We start from the raw sequence: 23,450 nt of genomic DNA, 5'->3' as shown, positions 1-23,450 counted from the left end.
TTTACTCAGAAAATAATTTTAGATTAGTTAATCGTGTTCATTTTTCACATATTTACTTTTCTTGTGTTGTATGTTAAGGTGAAACCAGTTAAATTATTAAACCATAATCTAACTTGAATATTTGTACGACAATAATATTATTATCGATTTATAAAACTAAAGTTTTTGAAGTGTTTTGTTAAAAAAGTCCAAAATTCAAATTATGCAAAAGAGTCTGATATTTGAACAATTATAATATCTATATATTCCGCGAGAACATTATCCCTTTTAAGAAATAGAAGTGGCTTCACTCATAAAGTAATTTAATAAAATATTAGTATTTCCCAATATGGAAAAGTTAAAAGAAAATAAAAAGATCGATCTTTTTTTTTCTCTTTTGTCTTTTAGTGAAATCAAAGGGAATATAAAATTAGCAATGTGCCCAGCCACTTGAATAATATACTGTGAATTGTACTATCAAATATCAAGTCGTCCGCGTGAATTATCTCAGTCGAAAGTCAATGTCAACAGTGCGCGCCGGAGCATCAAACGAGAGATATAATTAATAAACACCGAACCGACAAGTTTGCCATGATTTGATGCCATTTTTGGTCAATTAATGAACACTCAACGAGCCCTTTAGTATTACCATTTCACGCCTCAAATATAATGGAACATATCACGTCAATGTTTATGTATATAGCAGCATGTGCTTATTTCTCTACATACTAATAACTAATAACCCCCCGTCTACACTAACTAGCTCTTGCCCTCATCTTCTTTACCACATGAATTTGTGATTTAAATTGAATGCCATTTACTCTCACAGAAGGTAAACTTATATAAATTGTGTTCCAAATTACATATTTCACTTTACATAATTAAATACTACTACCACTATGCTCATCTAATTTTAAGTTGAACATTCGTTCTTTATTTGTAAATTAAGTGAAAAGAAAATACCAGAAAATAACTAAAGAAAAAAGGTCCGTAGCTTCCATGATCACACGTTCACACTCATGAACTAATTCACTGACAAATGACTATTTCGTAAACAAATCTCTCTTCCTCCAATTCTGAAACAGAATCTATGCCTCAGGATTTTGTTGTGATGACTCTGTGATATGCTCACTCGCCCCACTTTCTCTCTCTTCTCTCGCACTAGCAAAAATTCTAACTCCACTTTCTTTAACCACTGCTTCTGTCTGCAACTTCAATAATATATACTTCAAACCTCATTCTTCAAATTATTTTACACAAATAAAGAGAAGTGAAATCCCTTTCACACAAAAGGCCTAAAAAATATTGAAAAAGGCGAAGCAAACCCCCAGTTTCGGAATTATTTTAATTTTTTGCTATTTTAATTATATACTCCACTATTACGGATAAGCTCGGTGGCTGATGCCGACGCCGGTGGGCACAGCCCGCCAATGCTTGTCGGACTCGGCGGCGGCGGTGCTGGACGACGCTGTGGCGGCGGCCAGGCGCCGCAGCCACGCTCAGACGACCACGCTGCACGTGGTATCCGCTCTACTGGCTGTGCCTGCTTCTCCTCTCCGCGATGCCTGCACACGCGCCTGGAGCAGCGCGTTCTCCCCACGGCGCCAGTTCCGCGCCCTGGAACTCTGCGTCGGAGTCGCGCTCGATAGGGTTTCGGCGTCAAAATCCGCCGCCGCGGAGGAGCCGCCGGTTTCGAACTCTCTCATGGCGGCGATCAAGAGATCGCAGGCGAGCCAGAGGCGCCATCCGGAGACGTTCCATCTGTATCAGCAGCAGCTGAATTCGAGCTCGCCGCAGGGTACGCCGTCGATTTCCGCGGTGAAAGTTGAGCTGAAGCATTTCTTAACCTCGATTTTAGATGATCCGATCGTGAGCCGCGTCTTCGGCGATGCGGGGTTCCGGACTCAGGAGATCAAGCTGGCGGTTCTGAATCCTCTCTCTGTGTCCAGATTTGCCTTCACGGTGTCACGGCCGCCGCCTCTGTATGCGTGTGGTCTGGACAATTTCGAGCTGGACAAACGCGCTCGCAGTTTCCCCTTCGTCGATGCTGCTGCGGTGGAGAAACTCGATGAGAATCCGAGAAAAATTGGGGAAATTCTGTTGAAGAAAACTAGGAGAAATCCATTGCTCATTGGCGCGGCTGGAAATGATGCTTATAGGAACTTTTTAGATTGTTTGAAGAAGGGCGAATCCGGAGTTTTGCCTAAAGAACTTGATGGATTGAGTGTGTTTTCGATCGAACATGAGATTTCCGAGTGCATCGGTGAGCGTTTCAGCAAAGAGATGGTAGGGTTGAAGTTCAAAAAAGTCGATGAATTAGTCGAAAATTGCCAGGGCACCGGGATTATCTCCAACTGTGGGGATTTGAAGGCATTTTTGGATGCTGAATTGGTGGAATTTGCTAGTAATGTGGTTTTGAAGCTGAAGAGGTTGTTGATCAACCATGGTGGAAAGCTGTGGCTGATTGGCTTCTTGGCTGATGATGATGGCTACAAGAAGCTGGTAGAGCTGTTTCCTTGTATTGAGATGGATCTGGATTTGCATCTGCTGCCTATCACTGCTTCATCCATGGGAGTAAAGCCTTTCAAGTCCAGGTCATTGCTGCACTTTTTTTATCTTGGTTGGTCTCTTCTTGTTGGAGTAATTATTTTAATGTTTTAGTGACCATGCTTCGTTTTGTTTTATTGTGTTGGACAAGTTGCTGAGTACTTTTATTAATAATTTAATTGAAAGATGGATTGGTGAGGTATGGAACAAGGAAGTTGCTGCTTTAAACTTGGATATTGGTTTTCTTTTCTTCTGTATTCATCTTTCAGATTGTGCACTTGTTAGATAGTTTTGATTTCTGTTCCTCACTTGCAAATCAGTGCAAGACGGAACCCTTTTTAGTTGAGCATTCTGTAGGCTGGGTGCATAGAACTCAGTTGAAGTATTGAAAATGTTTATGATGCTTTTAGTTTGTTGCAATCGTACACTTGTTGGATCTGGATACCTGCCCTAGTTATTTTGACATTGATATTTGGATTGAGGGTTTTGATCTGAAATCAATTTATTTCTATCGTTACTTAATTCAAGTGGAATTTAGATCATCTGAACACAGTCATGTAATGAGAGTGATGGATCTTGAATCCATCCAAACAACCAAAATGGATTAACTACCATGGTTTTCAAGTACATCACTGGGAATAATCGATCTAATAATCTCACCACTCTTTAAAATGTTTAAACTTTCTTTGTCTTAATTCTTCTCAATCTTGGAGAATATTGATAATTCTATACTACAAAATTCAAAAGGCTGGTTTCATTTATCTTCATGTCCGTACTGTTCCATCAGCTCCAATAATCTATGAAATACTTGTATAAATGGTTTTGCATGTTGTTTATATCTAGCATGTACGTTCAAGGTCAAGCTTCTAAAGTACTTTCTGGCTTGTGAACATGTTCTAAATATGTTTGACAGTTGTAACCTCATATGCCTGCAGCTTGATGAGGTCTTTTGTTCCATTTGGTGGATTCTTCTCTATGTCATCTGAGCTTAAAAGTCCATGCACAAATGTTACGAAACCCATGAAACTATGCAGCTCGTGCAATGAAAAGTATGAGAAAGAAGTTTATGATGTCCCGAAGGGAGTTTCAACCAGTTCAGTTGCTGATAAGCAATCAGTAAATCTATCTCCGTGGCTGCAAATTGCTGAATGTGAAACAAGCAAGAAATCCTGCGCGGAAGAGGTTCGTTACTCCTTCAAACTCAAACTTGTGTTTTGGCTTAGATTGGTAACATGTACATTTCTGAATTATATTGTTTGAGTTGGTAGGAGATGTTTGGTAAACAGGTGGTCTGTCATTTCAGTGCAGGCTAATAAAGACAAAACTATATTGGATGCAAAAATATTGGCCTTGCAGAGAAAATGGAGTGGCATCTGCCAGAGGCTTCATCACTCTCAGACATCTCAAGTGGATACAACTCTACCAAAGCCACATACTTTTATTGCAACAACGCTGCAGCATGTACCCATACGAAAAGACGCAGTTAGTGCGGGTTCATTATCCGATGGAAGCAATGTGACTAATATGAGTACTTGCATGCTGTCAGACTGGCAAAAGAACTCTCTTCTAAAGCAAAATTTAAGTGCAAGAGTAATTGTGCAGGCTGAAGTACCAACACAAGGTTTGGGGCTGAATGATTTTCAGAAGTCATATAGCTCTCAGCAAAGGACGAGCCTGCCCATTGTTTGCACATCTTCAACCTCTGTTGTCTCTGTGGCCACAGATTTGACGCTCGGAACATTTTGTGATTCTTCTGGGGAATTCAGAAAAAATCCCAGCTTGCGAGATGATTGCAATGGTCTTCAGAATTCTGAACCATCTAGAAGCCTTGAGAAATCTCTGAGCCAACTTTCTCAATCTTCATCTTATTCTCAACATCATGGAAAGCAAATGAATGCAAAGGACCTCGAACAGCAATGGCGTGTTCTGTCTGAAAAGGTTTATTGGCAGTCGGAAGCCATTCAAACTATTGGTCGAACCGTGTCACGTTGCAGAAATGAAAATGCAAGATATCATTGCTCAAAGAAGAGGAATCTTTGGCTGAGCTTTTTGGGGCCTGATAAAGTGGGGAAGAGAAAAATAGCTGCATCTGTTGCCGAGATAGCATTTGGGAGAGAGAACCACTTGCTATATTTGGATCTTTGTGCTCAGGATACAAACCCATTCAACTACATTGTTGATTGTTATGATTCAAAATACCTCAAAATGCAGCCTGGAAGGGAACTGATAGTTGATTACTTAGCTGGAATGTTGAGCAAGCATCCCGACTCTGTTGTGCTTCTTGAAAATGTTGAAAAGGCTGATTTCTTGGTTCGCTCTAGTTTATCTCAAGCCATCAAAACAGGTAGATTTCCAGATTCACGTGGCAGGACCATCTTCCTCAATAACAATATATTTATCCTCGCCTCAACTGTCGTAAAGGGCAGTCAAGATCTGCTTTTTGGTAAAGAAGCCTCTGAGTTTCCAGAAGAGACAGTTTTGGAGGCCAAAAATATGCAGATGCAACTTTTAGTAGAACCTGTTGGTGATATCAACAGAAGGAATAGCACTACACTCGTTTCACTTTTCTCAAGTGAAATAACGCCTAACCAATTCTGTTCGAGTAAAAGAAAATTGATGAATGTTGGCTCAAGCAAAGCTGAGGTATCGAAACGTGCTTGTCAACTGTCCAAATCCTTTGACTTAAACTTGCCTGTTGATAGCAGGGGAGAGGATAGTGATATTGACAAAAGTGATGATGATTACTCGGATGATTCAGAGGCATGGCTGGGAGAGTTGCTCGAGCTTATTGATGAAAAGGTGGTGTCTAAACCATTTGACTTCGATTCTCTTTTTCAAGAGATATTAAGGGAGATAGATGCACAGTTGAGAAAGATGGTTGGAGCAACTGTTTTTCTAGAAATTGATAGACAAGTAATGGTCCAAATACTTGCAGCTGCTTGGTTGGCAGAAAGAGAGGATGCGTTGAGGGATTGGATCGAGCAGGTTCTCTGTTCGGGCATAGATGAAGCTCGTAAAAGGTGCAATGTTGCTTCTGATTTTGTATTGAAATTAGTACCCTGTGACGACGGGCTTGTTGCGAAAGCACAAGCCTCTAGAGTGTGTCTTCCAGCAAAAATAAACGTTTAACCGATCTTTTTTCAGGTATGCATCTTATTAATTGTTATAAGATGTTGTCTATATCTGTCTATGTTTAGGTCATGTAACGCTATGCATTAGCTTATGTTTTGCATATAGTAGAAGGAATAAATAGGTTTATTGCAACTTGTCAATGACTTCTTCCTGTATGAGGTATAGCCAGAGAACTACTATATTTTTGTATCTTATTTTTCTCATGATGCTTAATGTAATGATATGAAAGTTGAAGGATTAGGCACCTCTTGCATGTGTATTTTCGGAATAAAACATTTTCTCGTCCATGTTTCCCTTGCTTTTTTTCCTTGAATATTCCTAGGTTGCAATTTGCAAAGAAAGAATGTTAGGATATATGCTTAGTCGAAGCAGCAGTTGCAGGTTTTTATAAACACAAAAAGCAAAGGAAAAAGAAAAATGAGAATTGCTTTTTATCTTAAATTGTCAAAAAAATCATAAAGTTTAGTCAAATTTTAATAAATCCCACAACTTTCATAAATAGCTAGTTATATCATCATTTTGATATTTTTCTTTAACTGTCCTATTTATTTGTTTTTAAAGGAAATTGTGTGTAGCGTCAAAGATGAAATCTATTATTTATTTATTTTTTGCAAATTTGTAGTATTTCATTCACAAAAGTCATTGATTTAGTAGGAAAAATATGCAGTAGAATAGTATAAGATCGGGCTAAATTATTTTTGCTTCAATTTATATATAATTTCCTTCAAATCTATCTCAATGAGATAATTTAAAAAATATTTAAACTTTTTTCAAAGTTTCAGAATAGACCAAAATTCGATCAAAATTCATGGTTTTTGTGATAATTGGCTAACTTTTATTAGGTATTGATTGAAGACTAGTAAAAAAAGTCTAATTTCGTCATTTTAATAAGTGAAATATTAAACGTTGAAGTCGCGACATTCATCTGAAGAAAGTAGTGACGAAGACTGATTATTTTATACTGCTGCTTCAATTTTCACTTTATTTTACTTCGTCCAATTTTGCAAGCTTCAACTTTCACTTTTTTTAGGCTTTTTATAATTATTGCGTTTCGGAATTGCACGCATTCTTTCTCAGTTTTGCAATACATAAAAACAGAGTGTTTTATGATTTTCCAATTTATTTACCCAAATTGAAATCTCAGCTTAATGTTGATGCACGGCATTTGCATTATTGGTTCGAAAGAGGAAACAACGTGGGAATATTAAAAAATGCCATTCCAGATTACTCAAAAGATCGATATATAAATAAAAGAGCGGAAGCAGTTTAATCTACGTAGAAACAAACCATAGTCTAGTGAGGGCTACCATGTCACAAAAGCTGAGTAGCAGCACCCTTCCAAATTAGCACACAAACGCTTGAGAAAGAGATTACTGATAAAAGTGCATCTCTTTATCCCAATATATACGAAATTATGCGAGCGTACATCTCACAATCCTTTATTAATTCAATACATGAAAGTCACACACAGCACGCAAGTTGGTTGAGTGCGCTTACCATCCTCTCTGAGAACCAGCAGGGTGTCCGTTTAACCTGTCAAGCAAAGCATTAAAATCGATCGCCTGGCCACTCTCTTCCAGCCTCTGAATGACACCAAGAACATGGTCGCTTCTGTATCCCATGCTGCTCAACTTCTCTATCAGCTCACTGTAAGGATGGCCGCGCATAGGCTGAGGTGGGCCTAACATGTTACTGCTAGGAACACGCGGTGGATTTTGTGGAGGGATGCTATTCTGAGGATAAACATTTTGTTGGAACTGAGGCTGTGGAGGCAGATGATGTGCCCTTCCTGATTCACCATCGAAAACCATGTATGTATTTCCAGGGGGAAGTTGGGGACGAGGCCCGCCAGGCATGTAACCATCTCCTGATTGAGCTGTGTATCCAGTCTTGTGTTGTTGGGTCGGGACCTGCTGTTGGATTGGCCTGGCAGGAGGAGCACCGTACCCATAAGGTAATCCATCAGAACCTGCCGAACCAGGTCGGGATGCTCCTGCAAATGATACCTGCATGTGCATGCTTCCAGGAGCCATTTCAGAAGGAGATTGATTTGGCTGACCAGAAGGATAAGGAGAGTAAACCATTGGAGAGGAGGCTCTAATCTGTGGCGGCATAGCTGACTGTTGGGATTGTTGAACAGGCTGCTGCTGGGACCATTGCTGTGGATATGACTGAACCTGCGGGCTCATGTTTCCCTGGGGCTGGGACTGCTGTGGTGCCATCCTGGAGAGGTCTTGAACTTGAGATTGTGCCGGCAGGTACTGAGTTTGAGATTGTTGGGGTGGGGGGATATTGGTCATTTGTTGAGGAGGTAAGCAGTATGCCTGTACTTGCGCCATACTCTGTGGAGGCATGGATGACTGGGGTGCAATTGAAGGATGCTGATGCTCAACTGGCCGAGCATGGTGAGAGGGCTGCGGAGCTACTTGATGAGGTAGTGCGAGTGCCAACTGCTGATCATGATAATCTGATGAGTTCTCTGCACTTTTAGGTTCAGAAGCAGGTGCAGAAGTTCTTTCCTCATTCTGTTGTTTAGTGTTAGCTGAAGTGGAATCCTTTTGTGCAAGCTGAAGTTTGGCTAACTCCTTCTGAGTATCAGCAAGTTCCTGCTTATCTCTTAAAATCTGCACAGACCTGTGCACCTGTATTCCAGTTATTAGTTCAATCATTCAGAAAGGTTGGATATGAATCACAGTAAGGTAGACAGAAAGAGAAATCAAAGAGTAATGTTTGAAAGATAACTCTTTATCCAACTTTGCAGTTTACCTAATGATGTATTTTAGACTTTTAGTTTGCAACGGTATCATCTCACTATCTCAATTTGCATAGCTTACGACTGGTATACAAATTGCAGTCTAGTTCCAAGAAAATATTAAACAAACAACTCGTGTAGAAACAGCAGCAAACACTATAAAACAAAATAACCACCGATTGTGACAGTATATACAGCATGCCGACCATAAATATCCAAGACAGTACATGCTTTAGAGTATAGACACACGATTTGAAATAAAGAATGCTCAGTTTCAGTTTCCATGAAAATCAAGATTCAACAGAATATTTATTCATACATTTTCTGGAAACTCTCCAGAAATGAAAAGCAGGGGGATGTCACTAATGAACAAAGAGCCCATTCCCGTATTATAGATAAAGGACATCAATTTATAAATGGTAATGGTGAATAGCAAAATTAATTGCAACACATACCTCTTGAACATGCTTCTCCAGAGATCTGAGCTTGGAATCTGCCTCTCCATGATCACGAACCCAGTCGGCATGCATTTCTCCAATTGATTTATCCAGATTGTAACAGTATAATTCCAACTGTGACAGTCGTGAACTAATTCCCTCAAGAAAACGCATGATGTTGTCAGTGTATTTCTTCATGGTGTTATCAACAGTGGAGATTACATCATGACTAAATGAGGATTCTTCAGGTGTACTATAAGTTGATGCAGGAAAAACAGCTGATCTGGCCATTCTGCTTTTGTTAAACTCCTGTTTAATCCAGAGCAGATATCAGTGATGACACTTGGACAAACTTAATTAAAAATTAAATAAGTAAAATAACAGATATCAGTGATGAAACAAGCCCAGCATTTTGAACACAGTCCAACGAAAACTAATGCTGCTGCCTACAAACTCAGAACCCGGAGGGAACAAGATACTGATGTGCACAGAATAGGTATTCAGCAAACCATCAACGGCTCATAAAATTTAAATGCTTTTGCTCTCAATCATTCATCTTTTTTCCTCAACCAAATATAACATCAGATCCCTCAGTTTAGAAACCCACTCCTTAAGTTTAATTGTATTCGGGAATAATACATTTAGCAGAGAAATCACAGGCAATAAGGAACTGCAGCACGAAAAAAAAACAGAACGTTGCATATGCACCAGATACTTTTTTGTCATGAGTCCGAGTTAATAGTTTAACAAAATAAGAAATATATCAATTCAACTGTAGAACCGATCAATCTCATCAACACAAAATAGTCAACACCTTCAATAAGCAGCAAACCCTAAATCAGACGTAATAATCCAATACCGCAACAGGCGAAAATGAAAACATAATAGAAGCTCCGAATCATCAACAAATGATAATTAAAATGAAATATACCTTGGAGGGATTGGATGCAATGGAAGGATCGGTGTGGATACCATTATTTCCATCCTGATTTCCGTAATCCTCGTGGGAACATAGAATATCATCTGAGCCGAAATCGAACGATTTTGAACCCGAATTTGGGGCGCGTGCCGATGCCATTGCTACTAGGGTTTGCTGCGAGAAAATATATTGGGAAGGGAGAGAGAGCGAGAGAGATGGAGAAGGAAGATAGAAAAGCAAGGTGTATCTTGTCAGATTAATAACAAATCTATGAGAAAAATATTACTACCACTAGTCCTATTATATTGTCAAATATTTAGGCTAAAAAAAATTATAAGAATGTCTTATTTTTTGTTACCAATAATTTCTCACTTATTTTCTAGAGGATGTTGACTTAAATTTCCTACTTATTATTAACTAATAATGGCGTTTTAAAACCTAGACTTGATAATTAGAGAAAAAATTTGAATGAACTACAAAAATGGTCCTTGGATTATCGGAGGTTTATCTCGCCCATAGTCTCTGGACTTTAAAAATATCGCCAGACATCCCTGGACTAAGGGTTTATCTCGAAAATTGTCCATTTTCACTGTTTTCGGTCGAAAATACCATTTTTGGAGTTTTGGGGGTTTGGGCAATTTGGTCTTTTTACACTTTTAACATTTTAAATTTGATATTATTTCAGTTATGTACTAAATCTGATATTATTTCAAAATTATCATTTTTCTTCCCTTTTGTCATCCTTCACTTTATTTCTTTATTTCAATATTAGATTTAGTTTTACAAAATTAAATTTTAAATTTCAATAAATTATTTTAATTATAAAAATTATATTAAATAACAAAAATTAATAGTCATAATCAATATTTGATAGTGTCTAATATTTAATCAATAAGGTATGACAACGCCTTAGTTTTAATCAATATTTAATAGCTTTAATCATAAATAGATCATATAACATGATTTATTCTGAAATAAATATGCATCTAATGTAAGATTAATATAATTTTCGTTTATTAATTTGAAAACAATCAAAATTTACTAGAAATTTTCAACAAAAATACTCCTGTATAAAAATTTTAGTAGGATCAAAATTTTAGTCAACTTCATAATATTCAATACAAGCAATTATAACAACTGAACGAAGGCTAAATAGAATAGCTCTTATTTTTCCATTATGATTAATATTAATTTTTTTTACTTCTTCAATTCAACTGAATATTATATTAAATAACAAAAATTAATAGTTTTAATCAATATTTATAGTGTCCATGAATTAATAGTTTTAATTAACAAAATTTATTGATATTTAAAAATTAAAATTTAAAATTAAATTTTATAAAATTAAATCGAATATTGAAATAAAGAAACAAAGTGAAGGATGACCAAAGGGAAGAAGAATGATAATTTTGAAATAATATCAGATTTAGTACATAACTGAATTAATATCAGATTTAAAATGTTAAAAGTGTAAAAAGACCAAATTGCCCAAACCCCCAAAAGGTATTTTCGACCGAAAACCAGTGAAAAATGACTGTTTTCGAGATAAACCCTTAGTCCATGGATGTCTGGCGATATTTTAAAAGTCCATGAACTATGAACGAGATAAACCCATAGTTCAGAGACCATTTTTGTAGTTCACTCAAAAATATTTACCAATTACATATACATATCATCATCTAAAACTGAGAATATTGATGTTTGTACCTGTGTTTTGGTCTAGTGGTATTGTTACTGTTTGAGGTTAAAAATAAATCTACTATGATTAGAAAATTGTTAATACATTTTATTTTATACAAAGTCTATAATTTGAGGCTTAATCAAATACATAATTTAAAATATTTTTGATAAAGTAAGTAATAATTAGAATTTAAAATTATATTTATGGACCACTGAATCTCAATATATCACCATCACCATCACCATCACCATTCACCACCGAATGCATAGCACAAAAGGGTTAAGAGCATCCACAACCGTGCTCTTGCCAGCGGCACGGTTGTGGGCCCGGGCGGTACTATTCATGCCTGCTCTCTGGCAAGAGCACAACACCCACAACTGTGCTATTCCGCAAGGACGAGCACAATTAATTTAATATTCAATTAAACATAAACATTTCCATAATACTAAAATTCATTAAAAATCACAATAAATATTGCAAAATACAAATAAAATAAAAAAGACATAATTAAAATCCTAAAAATTAAAAATTACATAATTAAAATACTAAAAATTAAAAATTACATAATTATTGGCTAATATTACCCGAGGAAGACTACTCATTCGGCGGCAACAACCCCAATTATTTTTGGAGACCCACTATCATGCCCTCGTGCGTTTGAAGTTGCGTGGGGGTCATAGTTGACCTATCGGCCATATTGAGTTGGGCCAAAAGGGCCCACAACGAGTTGTTCGGGGGTGGAGGTGGAACATAGGGTGCGGGTTCAGGGGCGGGTTCGGATGGAGTCGTGGAGCGCCGGCGCTCGGCCGCCGCCTTCTTCCTTCCTTGCGGTCGGCGTTGGGAACCGCTTGGTCCGGCGTCGGGGCTACCCAAGTTAGCTCCGGCGAGTTGGCTAGCCACTTCTTCGAAGGCGGAGTCGGATAGGGATACCGACCTTGACCGTTTGGAGGAGCCGCTAGAGGAGGATGTTACGCCTCCCAGATACCTCGGGTGGAACCGCGTTTCCTGCCAGACGTTGAGGTACTTGAACGACTTACCGTTCATGGATTGGTATGTGCTCAGCGCCGCAGTGATGATGTCGACCTCGCTCCGGCCGCTCCCGGCATTCCGCGACTCCTGGAGGAAATAGCCATTGAACTTGCCAATGCAGTTGCGCACCTTACTCTCGTTGTGCTCGATCGTTCCCGGCGGCCGGTTTGCATTGTACCGGCGAGATACGCGCCACCAAAAGTGATCGCCCGATTGGTTCGTGCCAACCGCCGCATCTTCGGAGATTTCGAAGTACGCCTTGAACAATTTATCCATCTCCGCCGGCGTGTACGGTGTGCGGACACCGCTGCCACGAGTAGGAGCTTGCGGAGGTTGGGAGGGGGCGGTCGGCCTAGGCTCCGGTGTCCACCCGTATCGTCCTTCGGAGGCACATTGGTCGTCGATTGGGTATGGACGATAGCCACCCGGAACGGCCGAATCTTGGGTTTGCGGAGGGGCCGAATATTCCGTTTCCGGACTAGGAAACGGTTGTGAATCGAACCATTCGAGGTTCCAACCGTGGGAGCCCGTAGGGTTATCGCCTTGGCCGGACATAGTGATGTTGTAGGGTATGAGAGAATGAAGATGAAAATGGATATGAGAGATTGAAGATGAGAATGGAGATGAGAGACTGATGATGAGAATTGTGTAGTTTGATGTGAATTTTTGGGAGTGAAATTGGGGGTATTTATAGATGAAAGTGTGTATTTTTTGGGTAAAAAAAATTAAAAAGTGGGAAAAAACGGTTATAAACGGATATAATTTTTTTGGGAAGTGAATTTTTTTTTATCGATTTTTTTAATTAAAACCCGATTTTTAAAAAAAAATTATTTAAACCCAACGGCTATGCCGTTGACGAATGATGGCGCGCCACGTCAGCTGCTCGCTGGCACAGCGCTGCTCGATGCATCGAGCAGCGCCGTGCCAGCGGCGCGGACGGCGGTGGCGAGCAGCGCCACCGTTGCGGATGCTCTAAGAAATCAAACGTGAGAATATTGAATAAGACGAAATAATACCGTACTCAATTAAAATTAAGAAAATCTCTAGGTACACCCAATTAATTCTAATCTGCCTTTTTTTAAATTTTTTTTAAAAAAAAGGCAAACGTTGGAACATAACTGTACTCCAAGTAGGATGGAGGGATTGTGAAATAAATTGAACTGCCCAGCCAAGTGCAAGCCATGAATTATTATCAAATAAAATTGAAATTGTCACATAATCTATTCCATGTTATAATTAGTAACCTGGAAAATCATGTTGTCTCAACATGAACAACCACACGAGTCTTAAAAAAACAAAATCACACGCCAAATTCATATTGCAAACTTTGTATCTCTATTAAAATATACTTAATGAGTAATAGCGATCCCTTGTCGATATCTAATCGCCAAACAAAACAGTTTACAAAGCCACAGCAACCAGCTCTAGAGTGCATTAGAATCATAATTTAGATGAACAATATCTAGGTTGACACTTCTCATTATCCAACTCCAGCCGGCCGCCTAAGACGGGTAAGGACTATCTGATATTTGTCTTTGTAGCGACCTTGCAATTCAGAACATTCTCTGAAAGTTACCTGCAAATGACAAACAAGAAACACACAAAGAATATAAGCAATCAGTATTCATTTTCAAATGTGAAACAATAGAGATCACCCAGATAAGATCTATTGAACCTATATGTGATGGAGATATAAATCGGTTCAGTATAGTAAATAATGTTCAATATTAATGTGTTTGTCTCAGTTTATATATCCAACACAACAATTCCCACCAACAACATCCAAAAAAAGTAGACATTCCTTCACAAAAAATCTGCTTCATGATTGGTCACGATCAAGTATCATGCATCGTATAAAATGGTGAGCTAAGAAAATTAAACTGATCCAATTATTTGAACAATGATAAATTATGATTTGTAAGTGCTCAAAGGCCAGCACTACCTTTACTGCATATATATCAACCGGTTATATACTCACATGAGATGAATAGATGAAGGTCCAGTGAAAGCTGCAACTTTTTGAGCACGATGAGACTCAGACTTATAAACCTCTTTTGTTTCCTTTTTCAATTGCCGTGCCTCGCGCCGTTCTAATTTCACAGCAGACTGCAAAACAATAGTTTTGTGTTCAAACGATGGTACATTAAGCATCAGAAATGGGAGAAGGGAGCGCATGCATGGTTGGAGGACAGGGCAGAGAGGGAAAATCATCAGGATAAATAATATGGCTAACTTAGTAGAAATATTCCTATATAGCTATCAGAAAATATGTAGGGGGCATGATAAACAGAGCTATTTATACCTTCCTCTCTTTCTTTTCCTCCTTCGACTCTTGAGCGCGTGGCTTCTTTTTATGTAGATCACTTTTCTTGTTATTCACATCTTTCTCATCTGTTGCCTTCTCTTCAACTCTTTTTCTATTAGCAGGCAAAAAGTCTACGGGAAGTCTCTCTCTCCCTCTGAGTGTTATAATTTGGCTGGTGCCAGTAGCAGATCCAGATAATGCCTCAGCCATCTTCTTCTTCCTCCTCCTCCCTTCTGGAGCTCCTATTTTAGCAGGGTGATTGTCGAGTGTTGAATAAGTAGTTACGATAGTCTCACAGTCCCAAGCTTCTGCTTCATGGCTGCTCTCTTCAACCAGCACTACTTCTTGATCATCTTGATCTTCAAACATTTCAGCATATTCTCTGCATCGGCGAATCACTTCAGCAGTTAATTCAGGGGGCTCATCATCAAGTCCTTCATTGTTATGATGCAAGACATTCGATGGATGGCCCTCAAGAGCATTGCTCAGCTTTTCTTTAAGGGACTCTTGGCAATCTTCCTCATCCATGTACCCCATAAATTCTTCTTCATTGTCAGAACCATATTCTTGGAGCTCAAGCTGCATTAAATTATTTCCAAGTGAGTTGTATACATATGCCTATAATACAAACAACGGATACTTGAACAAAATAAATACTCCCTCCGTCCCCAAAGAGTATGAACAATAGGTTTGGCACGGGTTTTAATAACTAAGGGGAAAAGTATGAGAGAGAGTGAAAAAGGGTACTGGAAATAATGTTAGTGGAGAATGGGATCCACACTATTGTAATGGTATAAATTGTTAATGGCAATGGTATAGGTTCTAAATAAAATGATGTGTAGGGGTAATATGTTGTTTGAATTTTTCAAATTAGAAAGTTCATACTTTTCAAGGACGGATGAAAAAGGAAATAGATCATACTCTTTGGGGACGGAGGGAGTAGTAAATATGAAATCATAAACTTACCATATCAAACTGCTCATCAAGTGGACGACGAACTCTAGGCCTCTCATTATCTAAGTATGAGGAAGGCCTATTCTCTGTTGAGCCGGATACAATGGTGTCCTGAACCCCTGGATGATTAAACCTTGAACGTGAAGTAAAACTCAACTTCTCATCAAGTTCTTCACCATTAAACTTCTCATCAACTTCTTGACCTACACTTCCTTCGAAAAGATTTGCTTTGACAACAAAATCCTCTTCCAAGTCCTCAACTTCAGACCCAAAGTCTGAAGAGTTACGATCATCCAGCAATGCCGCAATTTCAGGATCCAGCGCTTTATGCAATCTCACATTAACAGTCTTTGCTGCCACACTGTAAATAGATTTCTCAACAGCATCACTCACATTGGAAACCTCAACCCTTGAAGCATCATAGGCCTACCACATTGAAAATTAAAGTATTAGTTGCAGTACACAGAGTTACACAATAATCAATGCGCCAAAACCATGACAATATACTAGCATCAATACAAGCAATAAGGTGCTAAAACTCAATGATTGATTTTTCCGCGTAAGAAATGTAAGACTTTACAGCATCCATGTTCAGCCCAACAATTTAACAGATCGATATAATTCTAACTAGCATAAATATGAATTGTTACATAATATAAAACTGAATTTCAGTTTTATAGAACTCAGAGATAGATGAATTCAGTTATACCTTAACGTCTTGCGGAAGCTGATGGACATCAGCCTTGGGATTATTAAAATATGTTGAACCACCGCCTGTGTTCTTTATCTCCCGCATATGGGCCAGATAATTGTACCCATCATCTGGAAACCCTAGCTCCAGAATCTCCCTTCGTATATTATCAGGCAAGCCCGTAGTTTTAGATTTATGATCGACCACTTCTCCAGAGCCACCATATGGATCCTCCTCATCATCATAATCATCAGGGGCATCAGCATAAACCGAGTCAGGATCAGCAGAGTCTTCCATTGTGGTAGGTATATACTCATTGTTGTCTACACGTACAAAAACACGATCACCCATTGGGTCCGATGAGTAATTCGGATCAGATGTGTCCCTGGCCATGAGCTGGAATGTGGCTGATTTTTTCTTATCAAAGAATTTCTTCTTTCCCATGTTTTCAGGTATCCTTATGTAGCTTGAAACTAGACAAAAAAGAAAAAAATAAGTTTATATACCAGAAACTTAGAGCAACACATAACTATAACTTCGCATGACTAGGCCATATCATCGTTATCATCCAGCTCTTACAAATAAAATACTTTCCAGTTCCTATGGATTAAGTCCCAAATTACTATGAAACACCCCTGATCCTAATTCAAAGTCATGAATTCAAAACAAGTTTGAGCATTACATGAATCCAATTACTATGAAGTGATTCCAATTCAACTCATAAATTCTCGCTCCCTTCGCTAGCCCAATTCACGAACAACTTTCTCCTAATTTAATATTTTAATTCAATGCTAGAATACAAGAGGAATAAGATTTAAAAAAATCCTTACCGGCAATGGGTGTGAAGCTTCAAGCTTTAAGCTTTTAAATATATCTTCGAAGGAGGGTGGATAACGAGGGATGGTGGGCTGAATAGGAGAAGAGACACAAGCAGGCAATGGAGAAGTGCAGCGGAATTGATTCAGGCTTAAACACTGGAGATTCGGAGAGGGAGAAGGCAACCGAGAGTAGTAAACGTAAATGTGATAGAGAATGTGGAGATATTTCTAGGGTTTTATCTATCTTGCATTTCTTTTCTCTATTTCTCTTCGGATTATTTCATTAAGGCCCAACAATAATGGATAGTGAGTATATAGATAGCCCAGTTTATTTTTCTAAATTTTCCACTTAATTATAAGATGGTACATAAAACATATACACAATATATAAATATAATTAGGGAGTACATATTACTCCATTTATCTTTCACATTAACTAAAATAAATTCTAACTTATTTCGTTTAAACTGATTTTCACAGTGTTAGTGTAACATACATGCCCATAAACTCTGTTTCTATGTCTATTCATATTCATATTAATTTGTTGATACCAAAAGTGTTAAATATTTTTTTTAAAAATATAAACAATTCAATTTGAATTGTGTATTACTTGTTAAAAGTATGAATATTATAATGATTTTTTTGTTCTATACTAACTTATTATGAGTATTCGGTTATTGGTGAACCACTAATTGAATCTATTGCGGCGCATATATTTGTTTCACGGCCATAAAGTTTGTTCCATTTTATTATTTCCGTTCATCCCATAAAGTTTGTCCAGCTTGAAATTTATCAAAAATAGACATTAAATGCATTCATCGATCTCCTCAATGAGGATCCTTATTCAACTGCACACTTCCATTTAATATAAAGTTAAATAATTTCTTAAAATTCGCATTGGATCAAACTGGAACAAATTTTATGGGACGGAAGGAGGAACCAAATAATACTAGAGTGCAGTATTTTTGCTGTTTATCGGTTGTAACCAAATAATGGAGTGGGGAATATTGATAGAACAAAATATGACGTGGGCTAATCCCACGCAACTTAGCCAAAAGCCCAATCATTTTTTTAGATCAATCCCTAGCAAATCCAGTGGTGAACAATCATTTTTTTAGTAAATTTTTAATATATACGGAGTAGTATATTTTAGTTTGACAATTTCTTGGAGTAGCGTTTTCTAAAAGAAACAAGTGTAAGAAACCCAAAATATCAAGGGTTGACGATAACAGCAGTTTATCTATCTGGTTTGGATTCTATCACACGTGGTTGGTCCGATCACCACTTCCCCAAACCTCAAACTCTCACAGCTTAAATTTCATGATTCCCACGCTAATGGAATAAACCAATGAATTTCAACAACTCAACCATTTCATTTTTCTCTGGTGAGCCATGAACGCCGCCAGAGGTCTGCTCATTTCTCTCAACTCCGCTCCCAAGACCCACCTCCCCGGAAAGCCCGCTCTCCACTCCAAGCCCCGCCCCTCGCCTTTCCCGCTATGCCCCTCCCGGAGCTCCCACTTTCGCCGAATTGACGGCGGGAGCGCCTTCATTTGGAGGGCAAGATGGGGAAGAGTGCGGGCTGATGTCAAGTCGGATACTGTGGAGTCGGCGCCTGACTCGGCTCGGCTCGACAAAGCTCTTGCCGCGGATGACGGCGCCGCCGCCGACCTTCCGTGGTGGGAAGAGTTCCCGAAGCGATGGGTGATTGTGCTCCTCTGCTTCTCCGCTTTCCTGCTCTGCAATATGGATAGAGTAATTTCTTTACTCAATTTAACTGAGTGGTTGTTGTCAAGATAAATACGAATTCTCAATTCTTGTCATTGCATTCGTCTGTTAATACATGATTTTGAATTTTGGGATTCAAGGCTGTATCTCTCATGATTCTGGGAGTTTTTGTGGAGAAATGTAAGCAAATATAATTTCTTTCAGGTAAACATGAGCATTGCGATACTTCCAATGGCATCAGAGTACAATTGGAGTCCGACAACAGTTGGTTTGATTCAGTCCTCGTTTTTCTGGGGTTACCTTCTCACTCAGGTATATAGACGATCTTTACTTGTTTTGTAGTAGCATCATTTGTTTTCACCTGCATCATATGGTTTACTGGTATGGCATTGAGCTTGAGTTCATAATCTGATGTCTTGTTTCTTAGTTTGTCTATTATTTTCACCTGCTAAATGTGCTCTGAATCTAAGATGCATAATCTGAGTTGGCACTTGCTTTATCCACTATATGTGTAGTTGATATCTTATCAATTTTTCAATGACATGAATGTCAGATTGCAGGAGGTATATGGGCAGACACCGTTGGTGGCAAATTTGTTTTAGGATTTGGTGTAGTTTGGTGGTCAGCAGCAACAATACTCACACCTGTTGCGGCAAAACTTGGTTTGCCTTTTTTACTTGTCGTCCGTGCTTTCATGGGTATCGGAGAGGTTAGCGACATACTTGATAGATAAATGCTATTCTTGATGTCAATTGTTAGTTAAAAAACAATATAGTTATTACTATTATTATTGTCTGTGGAGTAAAGCCAGATCTCTTTCTTGCAGGGGGTTGCAATGCCTGCTATGAATACGATACTATCAAAATGGGTTCCTGTATCCGAGAGAAGTAGGTCACTAGCGTTGGTTTACAGTGGGATGTATCTTGGATCTGTCACTGGTCTGGCTTTTTCACCCATGTTGATTCACAAGTTTGGCTGGCCATCCGTCTTTTATTCATTTGGTTCTCTTGGAACAATTTGGTTAGCTTTGTGGCTTAACAAGGTAAGTTTTCGACTAGTATGAAACATTTCGAGACATTGGCATGTTCTAGATGAGTAAAATACTAAGACTCTTCCAGCTTTCAAATAGTCAATACTGATCTTGACAAGGATTGCATGATGCAGGCTCACAGTTCACCAGCAGAGGATCCTCAACTACTACCTGCAGAAAAAAAGCTCATTGTTAGCAACTGCATATCTAAGCAACCGGCTAAATCGATACCATGGAAATTGATATTATCAAAACCACCTGTGTGGGCTCTGATAGTATCTCACTTCTGTCACAATTGGGGAACGTTTATCCTTCTTACCTGGATGCCTACATATTATCACCAGGTAATGCACATTTGAGTTTTACTCAACCGCCTATGGCTGTGAGATCATGTTTTGATTCACATTGAAGAAAAATTCTATGAATCATGTTTTGATTCATAATGTTGAAGAAAAGTTCTATGAATCTGTCATGACCAAGGATACAGTCCTTTGTTGCTTATATTTCAATCATATATGAACACCAATGTGTAAGTTCAGTTTATGATGCCATATTCTTTTGTAGGTGTTGAAGTTTAATCTCACCGAGTCAGGACTGTTTTCTGTCTTTCCATGGCTTACTATGGCATTTTCTGCCAATTTGGGTGGTTGGATTGCAGATACTCTAGTAAGTAGAGGTGTATCGGTAACCGTGGTTAGAAAGGTATTGCTCTTTTACTTATGTATATAGCTAAAAGAATGCATGTCAAAGTAGTGAATGCTGTTGCTTACTTTTGATTTTGAGATGAATTACTGAAACTTGTTAAAATAGATAGTATAAGGTAATGTCGAAGTCTAGTGAACCAAGTCAACTTTAAATAATGAATCAGATAGACTGGAACTTAATAATCAATTTTATGAACATATTTTATGATGTAAGTAATATCGTGTAGCAATCACTATTTCTTTAGGAGGGGATTTTGTTGGCCTCTCCGTAGAGAAACTAAGCTTTTCGCACAGAAACACATACTCATCCCAGCCTCACTGCTTAGATATCCCACCTATTTCCCATGATAAAACATTTGCTCAAAATTACACTATCAATCAGACTAAATAGTGTGATGGTACCAAGTACTATATAATGCTCTATATTTTCACCTCTGTGAGTTCTCTCTCTCCCTCCGAAACAAGAGAGCTATAGCATATAAGGAAAGAAGAGTACAAGTCTAAAATACGTTTAAATATTATTGGTGCTCTGCATATATAATTCTATATGTCTAAACGTATTACCCTTTCACCATGTTTGATACTGGAACACAAAATTTACAATGCATTTACTTGTTTTGAGTGCTTCCCAGGAAAATGTATTCTTTTTGTTGATTTATGAACGTGCAAATCGCACCATTTCTGTAGTTGAAACTCTAGGCAGATATTGTGCAGCATCTTGAAAATGGTATATTTTATGTGTTTGGATAAATTGGCAATCGCACCACCTACATTTGATAATATCCCCCTACTTGAACATGGAGGAAACAAGGAGTTTCTTATTTCACTGTTCACATTATTCGTTGTCTTGTACAGATGATGCAGACGGTTGGATTCTTAGGCCCAGCGTTTTTCTTGACTCAGTTGAGCCATATTGATTCCCCTGCTATGGCAGTTTTGTGTATGGCTTGCAGCCAGGTATGTTTATTATGCTGTTCAGAAATCATAAAAATAATGGTGTAGTTTAGTCGCCGTCCTTGCATATGTGCTGTTTACTACTTTGCTTATAATTTCATCAAGTAATCCTTTTTGCAGGGAACTGATGCCTTTTCACAGTCAGGATTATATTCAAATCATCAAGATATTGCTCCTCGATATTCAGTACGTACTTCCACCTAATCTTTCCTGTGTTTGTGACTTGAGGGTATATACTGACATACTAAAAAACTTTGATAAGTTTTAGTCAAAGAAACATAGTTGAAGTTCTTAATATCAAAGTTAATGAGCTAAATACTAGTAGTACTTTCTGAAGAAACTCGGAAGACATCCGAGCTTCATATGTTGTTTCGAGTGAAATTAATGTACATGCTAATACGAGCAGAAAACATAGAAAGTAAGATATTGGGGATGGTTGGAAGAGAAGCTCTTTGACGACATCTTCTTCTGTAATAAAACCTTTACAGGGTGTATTGCTTGGTCTATCTAATACTGCTTGAGTGCTGGCTGGAGTTTTCGGAACCGCGACAACTGGTTACATCTTGCAACATGGTATGTCCTTTGATATTACTGGTGTGATATATGTGGTCAAAAAAATTTAGTAGGCCTAGGCCACAGATGATGAAACGCTACTAATTAAGCTCAGAAATTATATCATTACTGGACTATATCTTCCATGAATGTGTTAATGCAACATAAGCCAGCAAAATCCTCTGACAATCGGTTCCTGAAGTGCTCAGCTGCTTGCTCGTTGGTTTTTTACTACCATCGCGTTTGATGGGCTAGTTTGGTTTTTCAGGTTCGTGGGATAATGTTTTCGAAGTGTCTGTGGGGCTCTACTTAGTTGGGACCGTGGTGTGGAACCTTTTCTCGACTGGCGAGAAGATCATTGATTGAGCCTGGATATCGGACCTTGAAACATACAGGATAGAGTACTAAACTTAGGAATCTAGCTCTGCTGCAAACAAAGCCCATTTATAGGCTCGTTTTTGCTGCGAGGAGTCTTTCATGAACCGGGCAGAGCAGACCGACTCCGTGTCTTAGCCGGAAACCATGGGAAGCAAGGATTCAGGAATTGAAGGTGCCCTTGATGTATATATATGTATTATGTACACGAATTCATTGATAATATGTGATTGGAAAGGCTTCACTATTTGTGATGATAGATTAATTTTGTGCAGTCTTACATCTTTTTTCCTGACTGTTGTAAAATTGGTATTTACCGAAATTATTTGAAGTAACTTTTTGTAAGTTGGGTCGACTTTGTAGTTGTGTATCTTAAAGTAAAGTACCGAACTTTAAAAATTGTGAATAAATACACAAGTTTAAACATTATTGTGAATTAAACATGATTTGAATATCAATCAAAATTAATTATAGTTTGCATTTGAACTTTAAAATTTGTGAATAAATACACAAATTTAAACATTATTGTGAATTAAACATAAATTGAATATCAATCAAAATTAAATTTAACATAACAATTGATGGAAATCACTTCATCAGTATAAATGGTGTATGAATGAATAAATATCAATTTTATAAGATCTACACCGGTAAAAAAATGATATAATTAATGAGGAATGAATGAAAAATACAAAATTTGACAAATAATAAGGAACAAAGGGAGCAACATGATGTTCCTATTAATATGGTTAATACTTCATTCACTGAATTCGCAAATCCCACCATATTTTCTTTGGTATGAATGGTAGATATAATTTGACCTATGATCATATTGACCCCCCCCCCCCCCCCCCCAAAAAAAA

At 38.2% G+C, this 23,450-nt stretch overlaps 4 protein-coding genes across 6 annotated transcripts; 2 read left to right on the top strand and 2 right to left on the bottom strand.

Moving 5' to 3' along the window:
- Positions 1–953: 953 nt before the first annotated feature.
- LOC121748265 (protein SMAX1-LIKE 6-like) lies at positions 954–5,898 on the top strand. 2 transcript variants are annotated; one of them, XM_042142508.1, is made up of 3 exons: positions 954–2,599; positions 3,440–3,708; positions 3,835–5,898. In XM_042142508.1, the coding sequence occupies exons 1-3, from the start codon at positions 1,381–1,383 to the stop codon at positions 5,653–5,655; spliced, it is 3,309 nt and encodes a 1,102-aa protein (XP_041998442.1). In that variant the 5' UTR covers positions 954–1,380; the 3' UTR covers positions 5,656–5,898. The 2 variants fall into 2 exon arrangements, with proteins under 2 accessions (XP_041998442.1, XP_041998443.1); XM_042142509.1 differs by having other exon boundaries at positions 956–2,573; positions 3,462–3,708.
- A 984-nt stretch (positions 5,899–6,882) lies between these two features.
- LOC121748383 (RNA polymerase II degradation factor 1-like) lies at positions 6,883–10,032 on the bottom strand. The gene is made up of 3 exons (XM_042142700.1): positions 9,779–10,032; positions 8,866–9,156; positions 6,883–8,300 (listed from the first exon to the last, which is right to left on the bottom strand). Exons 1-3 carry the CDS (start codon positions 9,923–9,925, stop codon positions 7,152–7,154), a joined length of 1,587 nt encoding a protein of 528 aa, XP_041998634.1. The 5' UTR covers positions 9,926–10,032; the 3' UTR covers positions 6,883–7,151.
- A 3,760-nt stretch (positions 10,033–13,792) lies between these two features.
- On the bottom strand, positions 13,793–17,481 carry LOC121746781 (protein LTV1 homolog). Of its 2 annotated transcripts, XM_042140712.1 has the most exons (6): positions 17,257–17,480; positions 16,445–16,899; positions 15,748–16,161; positions 14,779–15,360; positions 14,455–14,582; positions 13,793–14,052 (listed from the first exon to the last, which is right to left on the bottom strand). In XM_042140712.1, the coding sequence occupies exons 2-6, from the start codon at positions 16,868–16,870 to the stop codon at positions 14,049–14,051; spliced, it is 1,554 nt and encodes a 517-aa protein (XP_041996646.1). In that variant the 5' UTR covers positions 16,871–16,899; positions 17,257–17,480; the 3' UTR covers positions 13,793–14,048. The 2 variants fall into 2 exon arrangements, with proteins under 2 accessions (XP_041996646.1, XP_041996647.1); XM_042140713.1 differs by lacking the exon at positions 13,793–14,052 and having other exon boundaries at positions 14,451–14,582; positions 17,257–17,481.
- A 1,024-nt stretch (positions 17,482–18,505) lies between these two features.
- LOC121746495 (sodium-dependent phosphate transport protein 1, chloroplastic-like) lies at positions 18,506–22,932 on the top strand. Its single transcript, XM_042140355.1, has 10 exons — positions 18,506–18,999; positions 19,177–19,284; positions 19,526–19,681; positions 19,799–20,014; positions 20,137–20,346; positions 20,567–20,704; positions 21,562–21,663; positions 21,781–21,846; positions 22,149–22,233; positions 22,481–22,932. The coding sequence occupies exons 1-9, from the start codon at positions 18,637–18,639 to the stop codon at positions 22,179–22,181; spliced, it is 1,392 nt and encodes a 463-aa protein (XP_041996289.1). The 5' UTR covers positions 18,506–18,636; the 3' UTR covers positions 22,182–22,233; positions 22,481–22,932.
- The last annotated feature ends 518 nt before the right edge of the window (positions 22,933–23,450 follow it).

This window comes from Salvia splendens, chromosome 9 (assembly GCF_004379255.2).
Source record: "Salvia splendens isolate huo1 chromosome 9, SspV2, whole genome shotgun sequence".
Taxonomy (NCBI): Eukaryota; Viridiplantae; Streptophyta; class Magnoliopsida; order Lamiales; family Lamiaceae; genus Salvia; species Salvia splendens.
This window is presented reverse-complemented; position numbering and strand designations above follow the sequence as displayed.

Coding starts and splice junctions, on each gene's coding strand:
- LOC121748265 (XM_042142508.1), top strand. CDS start 1,381: ATGCCGACGCCGGTGGGCACAGCCCGCCAATGCTTGTCGGACTCGGCG. Junction 2,600..3,439: donor GCTGCACTTTTTTTATCTTG/GTTGGTCTCTTC, acceptor TATGTTTGACAG/TTGTAACCTCATATGCCTGC. Junction 3,709..3,834: donor AGAAATCCTGCGCGGAAGAG/GTTCGTTACTCC, acceptor ATTTCAGTGCAG/GCTAATAAAGACAAAACTAT.
- LOC121748383 (XM_042142700.1), bottom strand. CDS start 9,925: ATGGCATCGGCACGCGCCCCAAATTCGGGTTCAAAATCGTTCGATTTC. Junction 9,157..9,778: donor TTGCATCCAATCCCTCCAAG/GTATATTTCATT, acceptor TGGATTAAACAG/GAGTTTAACAAAAGCAGAAT. Junction 8,301..8,865: donor TGGAGAAGCATGTTCAAGAG/GTATGTGTTGCA, acceptor ACTGGAATACAG/GTGCACAGGTCTGTGCAGAT.
- LOC121746781 (XM_042140713.1), bottom strand. CDS start 16,870: ATGGGAAAGAAGAAATTCTTTGATAAGAAAAAATCAGCCACATTCCAG. Junction 15,361..15,747: donor TTGATGAGCAGTTTGATATG/GTAAGTTTATGA, acceptor AATTTAATGCAG/CTTGAGCTCCAAGAATATGG. Junction 14,583..14,778: donor AGGAAAAGAAAGAGAGGAAG/GTATAAATAGCT, acceptor ATTGTTTTGCAG/TCTGCTGTGAAATTAGAACG.
- LOC121746495 (XM_042140355.1), top strand. CDS start 18,637: ATGAACGCCGCCAGAGGTCTGCTCATTTCTCTCAACTCCGCTCCCAAG. Junction 20,347..20,566: donor TGCCTACATATTATCACCAG/GTAATGCACATT, acceptor ATTCTTTTGTAG/GTGTTGAAGTTTAATCTCAC. Junction 21,664..21,780: donor TGTGTATGGCTTGCAGCCAG/GTATGTTTATTA, acceptor TCCTTTTTGCAG/GGAACTGATGCCTTTTCACA.